Source organism: Pelodiscus sinensis, chromosome 7, assembly GCF_049634645.1.
Source record: "Pelodiscus sinensis isolate JC-2024 chromosome 7, ASM4963464v1, whole genome shotgun sequence".
Classification (NCBI taxonomy): Eukaryota; Metazoa; Chordata; order Testudines; family Trionychidae; genus Pelodiscus; species Pelodiscus sinensis.
The window spans coordinates 45,706,447-45,724,285 of NC_134717.1; the positions used below are offsets into that span (position 1 = coordinate 45,706,447).

General features: G+C 41.1%; 1 protein-coding gene across 3 annotated transcripts in view; it reads left to right on the plus strand.

Annotated features, from left to right (window-relative positions):
• AGPS (alkylglycerone phosphate synthase) overlaps window positions 1-17,839 on the plus strand; it is a 150,895-nt gene that overhangs the window by 36,663 nt on the left and 96,393 nt on the right. For all 3 annotated transcript variants that reach the window (XM_075933712.1, XM_006119452.4, XM_006119454.4), the window contains exons 7-9: window positions 756-835; window positions 3,812-3,892; window positions 16,087-16,212. In XM_075933712.1, the coding sequence (XP_075789827.1) occupies window positions 756-835; window positions 3,812-3,892; window positions 16,087-16,212 (287 nt within the window). The remainder of the gene's footprint in view (window positions 1-755; window positions 836-3,811; window positions 3,893-16,086; window positions 16,213-17,839) is intronic.

Consider the following 17,839-nt stretch of genomic DNA (forward strand, 5'->3'; position numbering starts at 1 on the left):
CTGGTCAGATTCCGCAGCAGTATTTTAGTATTTCATATACTTATCTCAAGGTTCTTGGGGGTCTCACTAGCCTTTGAGAAATCTGAGGTTTCAAGTTGGCTGCTGTGAAGCATATGACAAATGCCTTAAGTTGATATCTTGGTCAAAAAGGTTGTGACCTCTGGGTTTATTCACACACATCAAGTTCTGCTTTCTCAACTTGATGTCTAGATTTAATGTTTGCTTTGGAATGATAGCTTTGCAATTCTCATTTAACTACAACTCCTCAACCCACTTTCCTGGTGCATTGTACTACTAGTTAAACTTTCATGAGCAGGAACATGTAAAGGCCATTTGAAGAAAGAAAACTTACAGTAACTGTGGTTCTTTCAGGGTGGTGTTTCTCTGTATTTGCACCATATTCACCTTTTCCCGCTTTTTCTGTTCTGGGATTTAAAAGAAAGGAATGAGATGATTGGGGAAATTGATGGCCTCCTATAACTAGTGCTCGGAATGTTTTGCATTACAAAGTGAAATTTGTGCAGTTGAACAGGTACTCATTTTATGAACTTTTCAAGAAATTCTGCAGCTTCAGGGCTTGTCCTACAGTGTAAATGTACACTGCAGATGTGCAGATATAATGTTTTTCTCCAACAGTTAGTGTTACACAACCTTTCTAAGAGACGCATGTTTAATACTGAAAATACCTGATTTAGCTAAATGTGGTAATCAGAGCAAATCATTTCACTCTAAATTGATATTTCCAACATTTGCAGGAGGAACAAGTGTTTCTAGTGCTCTTGAATGTCCTGCTGATGAGAGAAGAACTATTGTTTCATTGGATACATCACAAATGGTATGTACTAATATATTAAGGGAATATTCACAGTACACAGCATTTAAAAGTATACTGTAAATGTTTTAAAAGCAACAAATGACTGTAGTATTTGGTTGTTGCCTGATATTGCAAGAGCAAAAATGGGGAAAAAGGGCTATCACCAAAATGCTTTACTGTATATCCAAGAGCAAATAGAATGTGACTTTGAAACACTGTACTATATATGTAAGCTACTGGTCACTGGGGGTTCACCCTATTCAGAAAGAGGTCCAGCATTGTTCTGTTGCTGGTGTCATCAGGGTACTGCATAGTGGCCTTTGTGAAGAGACGTAATGAAATAGCAGTGTAGTTTTTTTTATGTTGAATGCCCCTTTGTACTCTTGCTAATGACATGTGAATTTGCAAGTTACTTTTTAAAAATAGCTGTATACATAAGTTTGTTACAAATTAGACCAAGGCGCAAAACTACAATTTTAATACTTTTAGCATTTTTCCATCTCCATAGAAGTTACAGAAGTTTTAAAGAGGCAATGCTTTTAAACTTTTGCTTGCTATAGTCACAAATAACACCAAGACTGTAAGTGAAGTATTAGAGGGAGATGATATTTTGAGTGTCTTGTATAGTCAGTTTCACTCGGCAGTGTGTTTGCACAGTAACATTTACAGCATACAGGTTGGTGGGGAGAAGACACAGTCAATGGTAGTACTTTGAACTAAACATTCTTTAAATAGCACATCATACAACATAGCACTCACTTAGTCAAAGGGACACTGTCATCTTGAAAACTAGGCTATGTTATGGAATTACAAGAAGAGTTCGAGTTTGTCATATGTTAGTGCTATGGAAACTTACTTTTCTGTATTCACTGCTTTTCCATTGATAGGAGGGATTGTACACTTGTGTAAGCCGGTTTTACAGCTATGCAGTAATGAAATACTACCTTTCAGAAATGGCATCCTATTTTTAATCTAGTGTTGTTCCATAAGATTTGCAAAGCTGTCTTGCAAAATCTCCATTGACCTAATAGCAAAGACTGGGTTTTGATTCCTTTTCTCTGGCTCTTCAGGTGGCAGTCTAGTTTGCAGCTTTCTCTTTCAGCCTGGATCAGGAAGTTCATCTTATAAAAGCAGCTGCTCTTTGCTACCACAGGCATGATGAAAGGGGTAGATTTGAGGGGCAGAAAGAACTGTACTCAAGTATGGAACAGAAGTGTTCTATGGCCCACATCTTGGGAACCTCTGGTCAAGGGGAAAAGTAAAACTTTAAAGAAATTTTATGTCGCGAATTATTGCATTAACAGTTAAATGAGAACTACAAGTTGTAAATGAATTGACTGTGGCTTGATTAGTTAACACATCTGTTTAAAATTATACAAAAAAACTGATATCTAGAGCTTCAGGGGGTAGCCGGGTTAGTCTGTTACAGAAAAAAACAACAAAAGGTCTGGTAGCACTGTATAGACTAACAAAACATGAAGATGGTATCATGAGCTTTTGTGGGCATAGCCCACTTCTTCAGATGACCGGAGTCTAGAGCTCTGTGTGGATACAGATTTCTACCCACGGATATCGATATCCACCCCCAGTTCCATTGCCAGTGGGTCTATATGACTCCAGACAAGAGAGATGGCTGGGATGGTACAACCTTCTGTCTGGAAAGAGCTGCCATCATGGGATGCTGGTTCTGAGGAACACCTGTACCATGTTCCTCTTCATTGGCCATAGCATCTGTAGATCAGTGGATGCCAATTTATGTCCACATCTGAGTAGAAACTTAACTTTGCAGGGCTCCATTGATTTTTGGCATCGGATGTCATTAATGAAACAATAAGGCAAGCAAAGTGAAAAATACTATATGAACTATAAACTAGGCATCTCTCTGAACATATAGATGCCTGATAGTGTGGTAACGACCCATTTCAATAGAAAACACCAGTTAAAGGTAACTTGAAGAGAACCACTGAACAACAACAGTGATACAAGATACTCAAACAAAATACAGGACTATGTAGCACTTTAAAGACTAACAAGATGGTTTATTAGATGATGAGCTTTCATGGGCCACACCCACTTCCTCAGATCAAATAGTGGAAGAAAATAGTCACAGCCATATATACCAATGGTGTGACTATTTTCTTCCACTATTTGATCTGAGGAAGTGGGTCTGGCCCACGAAAGCTCATCATCTAATAAACCATCTTGTTAGTCTTTAAAGTGCTACATAGTCCTGTATTTTGTTTCAGCTACACCAGACTAACATGGCTACATTTCTATCACAAGATACTCAGTCTTCATTCATATTGTGATTCAGTTAAATAAAGTTAACTAAATTGACATGTATAATGAGATGCTTAAATGTTCAGTTACTTTAGAAGAATGGAAATAAGGATGTTTTTCTGGGTTTGAGTAACAACCAAATTTTATGGGAAATGATGGTTTTTATGGTATGAAAGCTTTGTATGTGAAAGATGCTGTTAGATTACTATCTTTACAGAAATTTTAAAAAGTGTATAGCTTAACATTCATTGTATGCTAGGTTTTATTTTTCAAACCTCAGTGCATTTGTTTTGTTTGGATTTAAACAATCTTCTTTGGTCACTATATGCACTGCATTTGTGGGGTCACATGCACCTGAGACCAACAATTCTTGCAAATAATTTTCATGCTCTGAGCCTGCACCCTAGGTCTCTGCATGGACCATACAGAGGGTATAAAAAGATGAGTGAATTGACCACTTCTTCTGTTCTTCCTTGCTGCTGCTGCTGCTGCATGGCCTGCGTTGGATATTGTAGACAAGGCTACACAACATGAAAGTAAAAATTCCTGAGTGTTGTCTGTCTACAGCTTCTCATGTAACTATAGGTGGAGCTACAATGTTGGTAAATTACAACCGATAAGTTTGCTAGTGTGTAAACATCCTTTGCAAAACAAGATCATTTAGACCACTACATTCTGGAATTTACTTTAACATCTGATTTTTTTTTTTTATAATAGAATCGAATTCTCTGGATAGATGAAAGAAACTTAACTGCTCATATAGAAGCTGGCATTATTGGACAAGATTTGGAAAGACAGGTAATCTCAATTTCTTAAAAAATAGCTTCAGCGCCTTCTGGATATTATGTTGTAGTCAGATTACAATTTCTCAAAATAAAAAAAAAAATCTTTGCAAAAGGCAGACTTTAACAAGATGCTGCCTTTTTCTTAATTTCAGATTTGAGATTGGATTTGAACTCTCAGTGCTTGGGTGGTATAGCTCAGGCTAATTGCTGTAACTTCCCCTTTGAACTAGTCAAGCCCTGTTGAGTTAGACCTATCCTTCAACCCCTTCTCCCCTCTCTCCGTGTATGCAAACTGTAATCTGTTTGTGAGCCTAGTGCGTGCCTAGCAGGAGAACCAAACACTTTGGCTAATAATGTAATTTGATTTTCTCCAAAGGGCTAGTGGGTGTCATGCACTCTGGATAAATCTCAAGCATTTGAAATCCTGGTGTATTAATTCCCTGCCCTGGCTTCCTCTCTATCTGTACATGAGCAAAGTTGCCAAAACTTATCAACTTGGAAAAAAAACTTTTTTTTTTTAAGGGAAGGGGCGGCTGCATTTTGGGACTCTGGAGGTCAGATGGCTCCAAAATTTGCTCAGTTGTCAAGCTCCACTTTCTCATCAGGCACATCATATTTAAAGGCAATTCAAGTTTGCTTGACTTCACCTGGGATACACTGATTTCCAGTTACAAAGCAAGTAGGTGTCTACTCTAAAGATAGCTGCCGAACTTCCCTAACATAGTAAAATGCAATGAATTATGCACATGTCATGGAATGCACTAATTGCTGACTTAAAAACCTATCCTTTAAAGACTTGAATGCATTCTTCAGTAAGCTTGTAAGAAAAGATTCTGAAGTAATAAGACTTTTCAATTAATCATAAAATGTCTTCATGAAGAGCAACTTTATTAAGGGGGAGTATTGTAGCTTTTACCAAAGAAATGTCAGAGACCTTACCAACTGAGCTGTTGCTGTTGAGAGCCTTTCGTGCCTCTTATTTTATATCCCCTTATCATTTGATGTAATATTTTAACCTTTTCAAATCTTTTTTTAAATGTTAGAATTAAAATGGTCAGAGCATATTCCCTTCATTTAAGTGATATTTTTCTAGGCTAGTAACTTCTGATATTTCACCAACTATTCCATCCGTTAAATGCCATACAACTTTTCCTCATACTAGAGTAAGCATAATATTCCCTGTTGTACTGCAGCTGCCTTTCAGAACGTGCAATTTGAAATAGTACATTAGACTCAAAACTCTTACAGTTCTTCCTTTAGAACTTCTTAAGTATGAAATGGAATTTTGAATTGACCTTTCTGTGGAAGTTTTTCTCACAAATATATAGAGGTTCTGGCTTACAATCTCATCAGTGCTGAATATAAATTTGTATTGGTGGTAAGATTTTTAACACATTAAATACATTCAGTATGACTAAATATATATTAGGGGCTTCACTATGACTTCCTAGGTAACAAGGAATACAGAATCAGGCAATGTTACATTTATTACAAGTCATACATTTATTTTTATGAAACAATTTCATTGCAAACTTATTAAAATATCAGTGATTAAGTTAATAGAAATCTCAAAGGAGGAGACAGTTAAAACCAAGAGGTTCTAATTGTGATTAATTCAAACACAATTTGCTCAGCTTTGTACCTGATACATAAATAGTTTATGCCCACAAAAGATTACACTCTGAAGGGTATGTGTGTGGTGCAGGGAAGACGCACTGAGCAACGCACAAGGGGCAATACAATTTGTATGTAACTCTCTACTGATCGGCATTACAGAAAGTAAGTCTTTTGGAGGAAGTTTGAGGAAAATGGTGGTATAACCAACTCATGAAAATGGCCTTGTAGGAGGATTAATAGTAAAGTGAAGAGAACAAAACTTGATTGGAATGTATCCAAAACTGAATTAGGACAAAACATTTTATAAATCCCCTGTCTTATTCATGGTGGGTAGAGGTCCATGCTGTTTCTTCCCAGTGATTTTCCAAGTACTTAGAATCCTGGGTAGAAACATTACATACTTGGTTAGAAGACATGCCTTCAAATGCTCCGGTTTATGGAAATGATCTGCCTGTAGCTCAGTCACCTCTCCCTGTGCACAGAGATCAGTGCTGGTGGTATTCAAAGGAGCAAAGTTACTCACCTGAAAACAGGAGTTCAAGTAGAGTTTCAATATAGATCCACACTTTCCATTTACCCTTCTTTAGTGTCGGTTAGAGTTGGAGGGGTAGAACAGACAATGTTGTTTCTCCTTAGATAAATCTTGCCTGGGGTCTTCCGTAGCTTGACATGAGGTACATTTTTTTCCAACTTCAACTCATTTGAAAAATTTCCACAGGGTCTGTATGTTAAAAAATGATCAGGGCGGATGAGATGATATACAGATGTGTAGACAAAAAGGTGACAGTGGTACACCAAATCCACAATATCAGAATTTTGAGCTTAATTTCCCTGTTGCGTTGTGTAAACATAATTGCCTGAAAGCTTAATTCAAAAGTATTAAATGGTGCTACCATTTCATTCTATAAAAAGAGAAAGTTGGATAGCTTTTGACATCTCATAAAGCAAATTTTCTTGATAGTGATTTAATTAACAAGGAATTGGAAGATACCTAAAGTTTCTTTAAAGTATGACAACTTGTACTCATGTTATCTGGCTTAAATAGCTGAATAACTATTGTCTACGCTAAGTTAATTGGAATTAACTTTAATAGCATTTACACAGGCAAACTGCTATTTCGAAATAAATTGGAAATAGTAGAGCCCTTATTTTGAATTTGGTAAACCTCATTCTATGAGGAGTAACACCAATAGCTATTTCGAATTAAGTGCTGTGTAGACACTTAATTCGAAATAAGGGGCCTCCAGCCCTTCCCAGGGAGCCCTGGTGGCCACTCTGGGCACAACCAGGAAAACTTACTCTCCTCTCCCCCAACCCCGGAGCCATTAAAGGGGTAGACCCTGGACACAGTGCCTGTGCCAGCTCCAAGCCTGCCAGCCCAGAGCCAGCAGTGGCCACCGGGACCCCTGACCCAGTGGCCCCAAAACATGAGCCAGCAAGGCACTGGCAGCCAGCCCTCCACCGCTCCCCAGGAGCACTCTGCCAGCTCCCAGGAGCCTGACGGGCTGGAGAAGGCGGGCACCTTCTTGGTCCAGGTTGGAGATTCTGGACCTGATTCAGGTTTGGGGGGATGTCCCCAACGTCCATGATCTCCGCACTACATGGAGAAATGCAGCTGTCTATGGCAGGATAGCTGCCAGCCTGGCCACCAAAGGCCACATGCGAACCCAGGAGCAGGTTAGTATGAAAGTCAAGGTGGTCTGGCGAGACCCCCCAACCCTGAGCTTCCCCTCTCCCTTCTTCCCTTTGCTTCCCCCTTCCAGCTCCCTCCTCCCAGGTTTCCCCCTCCCCTCTCTCTTCCCCTCTCCCACCTCCTTTTCCCATTCTCCCCAGAGGTTCATCTCCCCCCCCCCCCCGTACCTCCAGTTTTGTTCAATAAACCCAGTTTATATTTTTGAACATACATGTCTTTTATTTTACATCAGGAAGGGGGGCTAGGGAGGGGTAAGTGGAAGGACGAGAGGGAGGCTCTGAGGGATCCTTGGGGTGGATGCTCTCCCTCAGGGCCTCCTGGCTCCTGACAGCCCCCCCGATCGACCCCCCCCCCCCACCCCCCCCCCCCCCGGATGGCAACCTGTAGCAAGTGCAACCGGGCTAATGGCAACAACCCCACGAGACGCACAGGAGCAGCTCTGGCTCCATGTGGCCGAGTACTGTGGTGTTCCTCATCGAGGTAGACAAGCAAGCGGGGAATCCTGAGAAAAGTCTGTCCGGGGTGGGGGTAGGGTCCCTTTAGGCACGGAGCTCAGTTAGCCTCAGGCAGCAACCCCACACACTTAAGTCCTAACCTGATGCCCTGCCAGCACTGGTTCCAGCCAGCCTTAACTTCGGTTCAGGGTCCGCTCAGTGTGGACACGCTATTTCGAAATAGTTTTTGTGTATAGATGCTTTATTTCAAATTACCTTAACTTAATTCGAAATAGTTAATTCGAATTAACTCGAAATAGTGCTGTAGTGTAGACATACCCTTAGGAGCTACGTTTTGAAAAGTAAGTTATTTTTGGCCTAGAACTAAAATTGTTAGAACCAAATTAAATGGGCTGACAGACATGACAATGCTTATCTAGATATGGGGAAAATGAACCCAAATGGAGCTGAAAACATATGGGCCATCTCAAATATGTATTGAAACTACCCAAATATTGAAACTCGTATACCATAATGATATTTGACTTTGCTTCAGTCTTCACGGCTGAGGATGTTGGGGAGATTCCCAAATCTGTACCGTCCTTTGTGGGTGATGCATCTGAGGAACTGTCCTGGATTGAAGTGTCGTTAGAGGAGGATTTGGATCAGATAGAAAAACTTAATGTTAACAAATCATTAGGACCAGATGGCATTCATCCAAGGGTTCTAAAAGAACTCAGATGGGAAATTGCAGAACTATTACCTGTGGTTTGTAACCTATCCTTTAAATTGGCTTCTGTACCTAATGACTGGAAGATAGCTAATGTGACACCAATATTTAAAAAGGGCTCTAGAGGTGATCCCGGCAATTACAGACTGGTAAGTCTGACTTCAGTAACTGGCAGATTAGTCAAAACAATAGTAAAGAATAAAATTGGCAGGCATGTAGAACTTAATTTGTTGGACAAAAGTCAACATGGTTTCTGTAAAGGAAAATCCTGTCTTACTAATCTATTAGCGTTCTTTGAAGGGGTTAACAAACATGCAGACAAGGGGGATCCAGTAGATATAGTATACTTAGATTTTCAGAAAGCCTTTGACAAGGTCCCTCACCAAAGGCTCTTGTGTAAATTACATTGTCATGGGATAAGAGGGAAGGTCCTTTCATGGACTGAGAACTGGTTAAAAGACACGAAACAAAGGGAAGGAATAAATGGTAAATTTTCAGAATAGAGAGGGGTAACTAGCGGTGTCCCCCAAGGGTCAGTCCTGGGACCAGTCCTATTCAACTTATTCGTAAATGATCTAGTGAGGTGGTAATGTTTGTGGAGGACACTAAATTGTTTAGGATAATCAAGACAGAAGCATACTGTGAAGAACTTCAAAAAGATCTCACCAAACTGAGCGATTGGGCAATAAAATGGCAAATGAAATTGAATGTGGATAAGTGTAAAGTAATGCACATGGGAAAAAATAACCCCAACTATACACACAGTATGATGGGGGCTAATTTGACTACAACAAATCAGGAAAGAGATCTTGGAATTATTGTGGATAGTTCTCTGAAAACTTCCACACAGTGTGTGCAGTGGTGGTCAAAAAGGCAAATAGGATGTTAGAAATTAAGAAAGGGATAGAAAATAAGACAGAGAATATCTTACTGCCCCTGTATAAAACTATGGTATGCCCACATCTTGAATACTGTGTACAGATGTGGTCTCCTCACCTCAAAAAAGATATTTTGGCCTTGGAAAGGGTTCAGAAAAGGGCAACTAAAATGATAATGGGTCCCATATGAAGAGAGGCTAAAGCGACTGAGACTTTTCAGTTTAGAAAAGAAGAGACTGAGGGGGGGATATGATAGAGGTATATAAAATCATGAGTGGTGTGGAGAGGGCCGATAAAAGTTATTTATTAGTTCCCATAATAGAAGAACTAGAGGACACCAAATGAAATTAATGGGTAGCAGGTTTAAAACTAATAAAAGAAAGTTCTTCTTCACACCGTGCATAGTCATCCTGTGGAACTCCTTGCCAGAGGAGGCTGTGAAGGCTAGGACTATAACAGAGTTTAAAGAGAAGCTAGATAATTTCATGGAGGTTAGGTCCATAAACGGCTATTAGCCAGGGGATAGAAATGGTGTCCCTGGCATCTGTTTGTCAGAGGCTGGAGATGGATGGCAGGAGACAAATCGCTTGATCACTGACTTCGGCCCACCCCCTCTGGGGCACCTGGTGCTGGCCACTGTCAGCAGACAGGCTACTGGGCTAGATGGACCTTTGGTCTGATCCAGTACGGCCATTCTTATGTTCTTATGAAAGATGTGAATTTATCTTTTCTTTTTTTTTTTAAAGTAAGTTGTACAATACATTAAAATGATGTATGCTGTATAGTAGATCTGTTAATGAGCAAAGTTGATTTCTAAAAGTATTAAGTTGCCTAGGTTTCTATTACAAGCCCGTGTTCTGAGTTCCTTATTACTGTGCCAAACTGCTAACTGTTTGGGCTGAAATTTAATTATGCTGGAAAATAACAGCAAAAAAATTTCATCATTTCCTCAGGACAAGGTTAGGAGAAAATGCATTGCTTTACCCATTTAAAAATGTTAAGCTAAGGGGTGAGAAGCCAGTGCTGAACGTCATTTCTTATACTGGATGTTGTGATTTGTTGCATGGACTTTGCAGCATCACTCAGCTTTGGTCATCTTTGTATCCTCATGATGAAGGTGAAGGTGGGTCAAACCCGAGTCATGCTGCAAACCTTCTACCTGGTCCTATTATTCCCTGAGGGCAGGAGCCACCACTGCAGGGTGCATGGGAGAAGAACTTGGTTTTTGATCCATCCCCCTCCCTCCCCCTTCCCATATGGCCACTCCTTTACCTCCCCTCCCCTGCCCTTGGGGTTAGGAACCTTTTCCCTCCTCCTCCCAGGTGTAAGAAATATTCTCCCCCTCCCCCCCATCCCTCACTTTGGCTGTGTCTAGACTAAACCTCTCTGTCTACAGAGATGTAGATTAGGCACGATGAAATGGCTAATGAAGCAGGGATTTAAATATCCCATGCTTCATTAGCATAAACATGGCCACCGCTTTTTTCGAAATGGCACTTTTTCGGGGAAAAAACAGCAGTCTAGATGCAGGGCTGTTGAAAAGAAACCCTTTTTGACAGATCCTGTTTTCCTCAAAAAATGAGGTTTACAGATCTGTCAAAAAAAGGTTTTATTTTCGAGAGATCCATGTCTAGACTGCTGTTTTTTTGAAAAAGCGCTGTTTTGAAAAAGCGCTTGTTTATGCTGATGAAGTGTGGGATATTTAAATCCATACTTCATTAGCAATTTCGACGTGCTTGATTTGAATCCCTCTGTTGACAGAGGGATGCAGTCTAGACTTAGCCTCTTTGTATCAAGTGGAATAACATGAAATTCCAGAAAAATAAAACAATTATTTATTTAAAAAAATACTCCAGGGTTTTACAAATAGCCATGAAGCCTAGTGGCAAAACACACCTTATCTTTTTCTAGTGGCTGGCACTCATAGGGATGACAACCTGCTACTGCTATTACTTGCCCTTTTGGTGCAAGTGGCAGAGCTCTGCTAGGGATTTAAAGGATCCAACTTTTGAACTGGTTTTTTTTTTCTTCCATTCAGCTTAAACAAAAACCCAAAAATTAGACTCTCAACTTTTTAAAAAATATGTAGTTTCTTGCAGATTGCAGGTTAAAGTACACACAAGTTAGGGAATATAAATATTAAGGTTGCGATTGCAACCTTAACTTTCCCTTGCTCCCCTTAATTACATGATCACACTTTTTCTCCCAAGACCTCTGCCGTATTCAGTGCTTAAAGAAGGAATTGGTTTGTCTGAAGTACCACGCCTTATTTGTTGGAGTAGTTGGAAGGTATGTAGTGAAATGAGGCAGGGATTTCACTGAGCAAGAGGATAATCCTGTCTTAATGTAGCTGAATGCCATCTTGGAAAACTGCCTTCTGCCTCGCCACAGAGTTCCTGTGTGACAATAGACAAAGTCACGTAAACCAAACTTCATACAGATGGCCACTAGCATGTGTGTGTTCCTCGTTCTTCTGTGAGTTCTCAATGTTATGCAAGCTCTGATTGCAGTGTTGCGCACTCAACTGTAACTGAAGTCATTGAAAGCTGTGCTCTGAACAAATGATATGCTGTAAAATATTAATTTCCTCTGAAAAATCAGTCTATGGATGTCTCAAGGCACCCAAAATTAGTGTAAAATGTTGATTCAATTAAAAACTACAATAAAGCTTACACAAAGGGGAAGATCAAATTAGGGTTGTGCAGGCAACCTATATTCTGACATTGAGTGCTACTTTTGAGTGGTTAACTTTGCAACCTTAATGTTTTTAAATGTTTCTTATATGAGCGCGCGTACAGATAATATGCATGTATGTACAAATATCTGCTGTTCCTCACCGACATAATATACTTGAAAATGACATTCAGCTGGGTAATTTATCAAATTGGTCAACACAAATAGATGCTCTCCCAGGGTACGTCTACACTACAAAGTTAGTTCGAACTAACTTAGTTCGAATTAGCTTAGTTCGAATTAACTAACGCGTCTAGAACTAAAAACTAGTTCGAATTAGCGTTTTGCTAATTCGAACTAGCAAGTCCACATTGAGTGGACTCTGAACAGGGCTTAAGGATGGCCGGAAGCAGTGCCGGCAGGACATAAAAGGAGGACTTAGAGCATGGAGATGCTGTGTCAGGCTAGCCGCGGGCTGCGCTTAAAGGGTCCCGACCCCCACACACAGTTCTAAGGGGTGCCCCGCTTGCAAAGAAGTTCTGGCTTGGAGTGCCCGGAGTACCCACACTGGGCACATCACACCACTCGACCATCAGCCCGGCTGCACTTGCCGCAGGCTGCCATCTGGGGAGAGGAGGCAATCGGGGGGCTGCAGGAGAGCTTCCACCCCCAGAAGCCCGCAGAGCCAGCCCAGTCCTCCCCATCGGGGGCTCGTACCCCATTCCTCCCTCACCTCCTTCTACTTACCCTTCCCTAGCCCCCCTTCTTATTGATGTACAAAATAAAGATAACGTTTCTTCCAACATTGACTCTGTCTTTATTGAACAAAACTGGGGGAGACTGGGAAAAGGAGGTGGGAGAGGGGAAGAGAAAGGCTGGGAGAGGGGAGGGCAACTAACATGATCAGGGGTTGGGAACAGGTCCCAGATGAAGAAAGGCTACAGAGACTGGGACTTTTCAGCTTAGAAAAGAGGAGACGGAGGGGGGACAGGATAGAGGTCTCTAAAAGCAGGGGTTGCGTGGAGAGGGTGCATTCAGAAAAGTTCCTCCTGAGTTCCCATAAAGAAGGACTAGAGGACACCAAAGGAAAGGAATGGGTAGCAGGCTTCAAACTAGTAAGAGAAAGTTGTTCTTCCCAAAGCAAATAGTTAACCTGTGGAACTCCTTGCTGTGAAGGCTACAACTAGAACAGAGTTTAAAGGGAAGTGAGATCAAGTCATGGAGGTTGGGTCCATGGAGTAGTCTTAGCCAGGGGGTAGGAGTGGTGTCCCTGCCCAAAGTTTGTGGAAGGCTGGAGAGGGATGGCACGAGACAAATGGCTTGGTCACTGTCTTCGGTCCATCCCCTCCAGGGTCCCTAGGGTTGGCCGCTGTCGGCAGACAGGCTACTGGGCTAGATGGACCTTTGGTCTGCCCCAGGACGGCCATTGTAAGCTCAGGGCTCAGGGTCGGGGGTCTCAGTGGACCCCCTTGATTTTCATGCACACCTGCTCTTGGGTGGCCAGGCTGGCAGCTCTCCTGCCCTAGACGGCCACCTTCCTGTGCCTAGTGCGGAGATCGTGGATGAGGTCCACGATGTCCGCACTAGCCCAGGAAGGTGCCCGCCTCTTGCGGTCCAGGGCAAGCTCCCGGGAGCCGCCAGCCTGGTCCTGGGAAGAGGGGGTGGGCTGGGGGACATCGGGTGGGTGGCTCTGTGCCGTGCCAGGTGCAGGGTGTGCTGGCTGGGTGCTGGCAGGCTTGCACCTGGCACGGGCACCATAGCCAGCCCGTGCCCCTTTAAGGGGTCCGGGGCCGGGAAGGCGGCATAGTTTCCCTGGTGTTGGCCAGAGTGCCCACCAGGGAAACCTGGGGAGGGCTAGCCTCCCACTAGTTCGAATTAAGGGGCTACACACCCCTTAATTCGAACTAGCTAGTTCGAACTAGGCTTAATCCTCGTAAAATGAGGTTTACTTAGTTCGAACTAAGCGCTCCGCTAGTTCGATTCAAATTCGAACTAGCGGAGCGCTAGTGTAGCGCCTATTAAAGTTAGTTCAAACTAACGTCCGTTAGTTCGAACTAACTTTGTAGTGTAGACCTACCCCCATATAGTAAATGCATTAGAGGGGTAGCCAAATTAGTCTATAACAGGGAAAACTTAACAAATAGTCTAGTACAGGGTTCACCAACAAGTAGATCCTGATCTACTGGTAGATCTTAGAGCCTCTGAAAGGTGATCCTATCTAGTTTGGCTGGGAGGCTATCAAGTGCCAGTACTTCAGCTGCCCCTCCCCATGCTTCCCTTCTGCTCCTGCCAAGTGCCTCAGAGCTGCCTCCTGCTCATTGTGAAGGGTGGGGGAGACAGAGGCAGGGGAGTACCAAGGTCACTCTGCCCATCTTCCTGCCCTTCTTATTCTGTAGCCTCAGCAAAAAGGTGGAGCAGGGCCTCAGAGAAGCAGCGGGGCAGGGATATTTGGGTTTGAGGTAGATCCTGGACTAAAATCAAAAAGTGATCTTGTGCTTAAAAAGGCTGGTCTAGTAGTACCTTTAAGACTAAATACAGTAGAGTCTCAATTATCAGACCTTCGTTTATCCGACATTCCGTGTTATCTGATGTACCGCCCGTCATGTCATGGAAAGGGGCTCCAGAGACACTTCACCACAATGGCCTTGCTTTCCCTTTCCCTGTTCCAGGACTGGGCGGGAGCTCTGGTTGGCAGGTCTGCAGCTCCCTCTTGTGGCTGAAGAATTCAGCAAAGTAGCTTTTTTTTTTTCCTGTTTCTGTGGAAAGTGGCAAGCACCTTGCCCTGCCTCACGTCTTAGGCAATCCACACACAGCTCTGGAAAATCATCTCCGGGGACATGGAGTGGTGCAGCGCGAGGGCTGAGTTCCCGCCGCAAGGCAGAACCCTGGATCTTACTCCCATTTGAGGAGAAATACAAGAGCTGGTCAATGCAGCAGATTCAGGGGGGTTAGAACTGGACCCCGCAAGGTATTACAAAGTTCAAATTTATAAAATTAATTACTGTATTAAAATAATTTTCCATATTATCCAACATTTCCGTTATCCGACCATCCTCTGGTCCCGTTTAGGTTGGATAATGAAGACTCTACTGTAGTAACAAGAGGCTGATAAGAACTATTAGTTTGCCCTTGGAAAGGAAGATGACCAAGGCTAGATTCTACACAGACATCAAGAAACATTAGCACCTTCATTGTTTATTTGGTTAAGTCATTAAGGTGTGGAAGATAATGTGCGAGCCATCAGATTGGTGGAGTCTGTACTATTCAACACAAGATTGCTTTACATCTTACATTGTCAGTGAGAGTGCCTTGGTGTTACATTTTTAGGGGGATGCAATCGTACTCACGTATTATGCAGATGGCAGTGCCAGACTAATACAGAAAAATGAGAAACAAGTACCTATTAAATGTACAGAAAATGCATGATCTGCATTACAAATTTGTCAGTGGTATTGCATGCAGGAAGCTAAACCAGATGGCTCTGTGTTAAAACACATTCCTTCTTGAGTAAATTAAATACAAGCAATTTGCTCAATTTCTGTAGACCTGCTGCATATTACATTAGGGGAGAGAGAACAAAAGATTAAGTACTTTATTTATTGGATACTTCAGAGGAGTATGAGTCTGTAACAGCAATAGCTTAAAACACATAGTATAGTTGCACCTTAAAGACTAACAAAACATGTAGATGGTATCATGAGCTTTCGTGGGCACAACTTCTTCAGTGAGTTGTGCCCACGAAAGCTCATGATGCCATCTACATGTTTTGTTAGTCTAGAAGCACCTCAAAGACTTATTTAGTTATTTACTGGAAACATTTAAGTGAAGTTGGAAGTTACTGAGTTATAATCTTTTCTCCACATGTATTTGAATCACACCTTGCAGACAATGACAATGGGGATCTTTGTTCTAAAATATGGGTGGGAGATACAATGCAGAAAACTGGTCTCCTGCTATGACATACTGCTTAACACATGCACAGTAGAAAACAGAGCCATTTAATTGTATCAAATTTATTCTTAAATGTCAAAAGATTGACTATTTGTACTTGGTTCAAGATGCTAATTATAGGGGAAAATACGTTAGTTTTTAAAATATTTGAAATTTTTAAAAATTAATACATTGATTACTAAACAGAAGCAGACTGTTTTGCAACAGTGATATATTTCTTTCTATCTTTAGCTTGGTGAGAGTGGTTACTGTACAGGTCATGAGCCAGATTCTATGGAATTCAGCTCCCTTGGAGGTTGGGTGGCCACACGAGCATCAGGAATGAAAAAGAACATATATGGAAACATTGAAGATCTGGTAATTTAATTTTTTTATCTAGCATTTCCACTCCAACATGAAACATTCAGTACTGGTTTCTGTAAACTACTCTCAACTGGGACAGAGAGAGACCTATGAAGACATGACCTATGAAGGAAGGCTGAAAGAATTGGGTTTGTTTAGTTTAGAAAAGAGAAGATTGAGGGGGGACATGATAGCAACTTTCAGGTATCTAAAAGAGTGTCATAAGGAGGAGGGAGAAAACTTATTCATCTTGGCCTTTGAGGATAATACAAGAAGCAGTGGGCTTAAACTGCAGCAAAGGAGGTTTAGGATAGACATATTAAGCAAAAGTTCCTAACTGTCAGGGTGGTTAAACACTGGAATAAATTGCCCAGGGACGTTGTGGAATCTCTACCTCTGGAGATATTTAAGAGTAGGGTAGATAAATGTCCATCAGGGATGGTCTGGACAGTACTGGGTCCTGCCATGAGGGCAGGGGACTGGACTCAATGACCTCTTGAGGTCCCTTCCAGTCCTAGTGAAAGTGGGAGTTGATAGTAATTGTCTTAAATTACCTTTATGTTAAGGCTTCTTAAAATTTAGAATAAAACCCTCCCTGTTAGCAAACAATGGAACTAAAATATAATTCTGGCATCAATACTGTACATTTTCTCATATATAGATACATAAAATAAAATGTTAGTGAACATTTACAGTGAGCAGCCAGGATCATACTTTATAGCTCCTTTGTTTGCTAAAGGTACCTGCCTTACTCCAAATTTGAAACAGCTTAAATAAAAATGCAGTTTTCTATGTAAATATGCACATTATGAAACTGTCTTCATGGACGTATAAAGAGTTCAGGAGAAGCCATTAGGTTATATTGTTAAGCCATCCAGACATTTCGAGAGTCTTAAATGTGCACTGAAATTCTAAGGCCATTTGTTGAATTTAAGATGCTTTCAAATTTCATATTTTATCGGCTTTGAAAACTCCTAATTTTTTTACTGTATCTCTATTTCTATTATAGCAAGAAATAAAAATTACATAATATGGATATATAATAAGCAATCTGGACACATCAGAGTAGAAACAAATATAGTGAGGTTAAGAAGGATTTTTAGCACTATCTGGACTGTCAATCTTCTGCTACCACGGCAAATTTGTAGACAAGCTGCTATGTAAATATGCATTTGCAATAAATGTAGGGTTTTTTAATTTTCACCGGAAATAATTTTTAATGGTGATATATTCATCTTTCAGCCAAATGTAACTATCTTAAAATTGCTGTATTTGGTAAAGGTTGATTTTTGGCATTCTACATTTAAAAATTCCATCTCCTTTACAATTTTCCTGTGAGATATAGTAAAGTATGTATATGTCAGTGTTAACCAGTGAAATCATGATGCTTAAACAAAAGGAAGATACTGAATTAGGGCATTATGAGAAACCTAACAAAATGTTTAATTATAGATTAATTGTGGCATGTATAAAGGGACAGAAGAGAAGTTTTGATTTGGGGAAAGCAGCAAGAATAATCTACACTTTCATTGGCAAACTGAATTGTATTAGATTTATTAGTTGTTAGCAGGCTACTTCACATGTCTAAGATAATTTACTGGATTTTCAAATTTTAATATATAATTATATGAAGTAAAGTTGC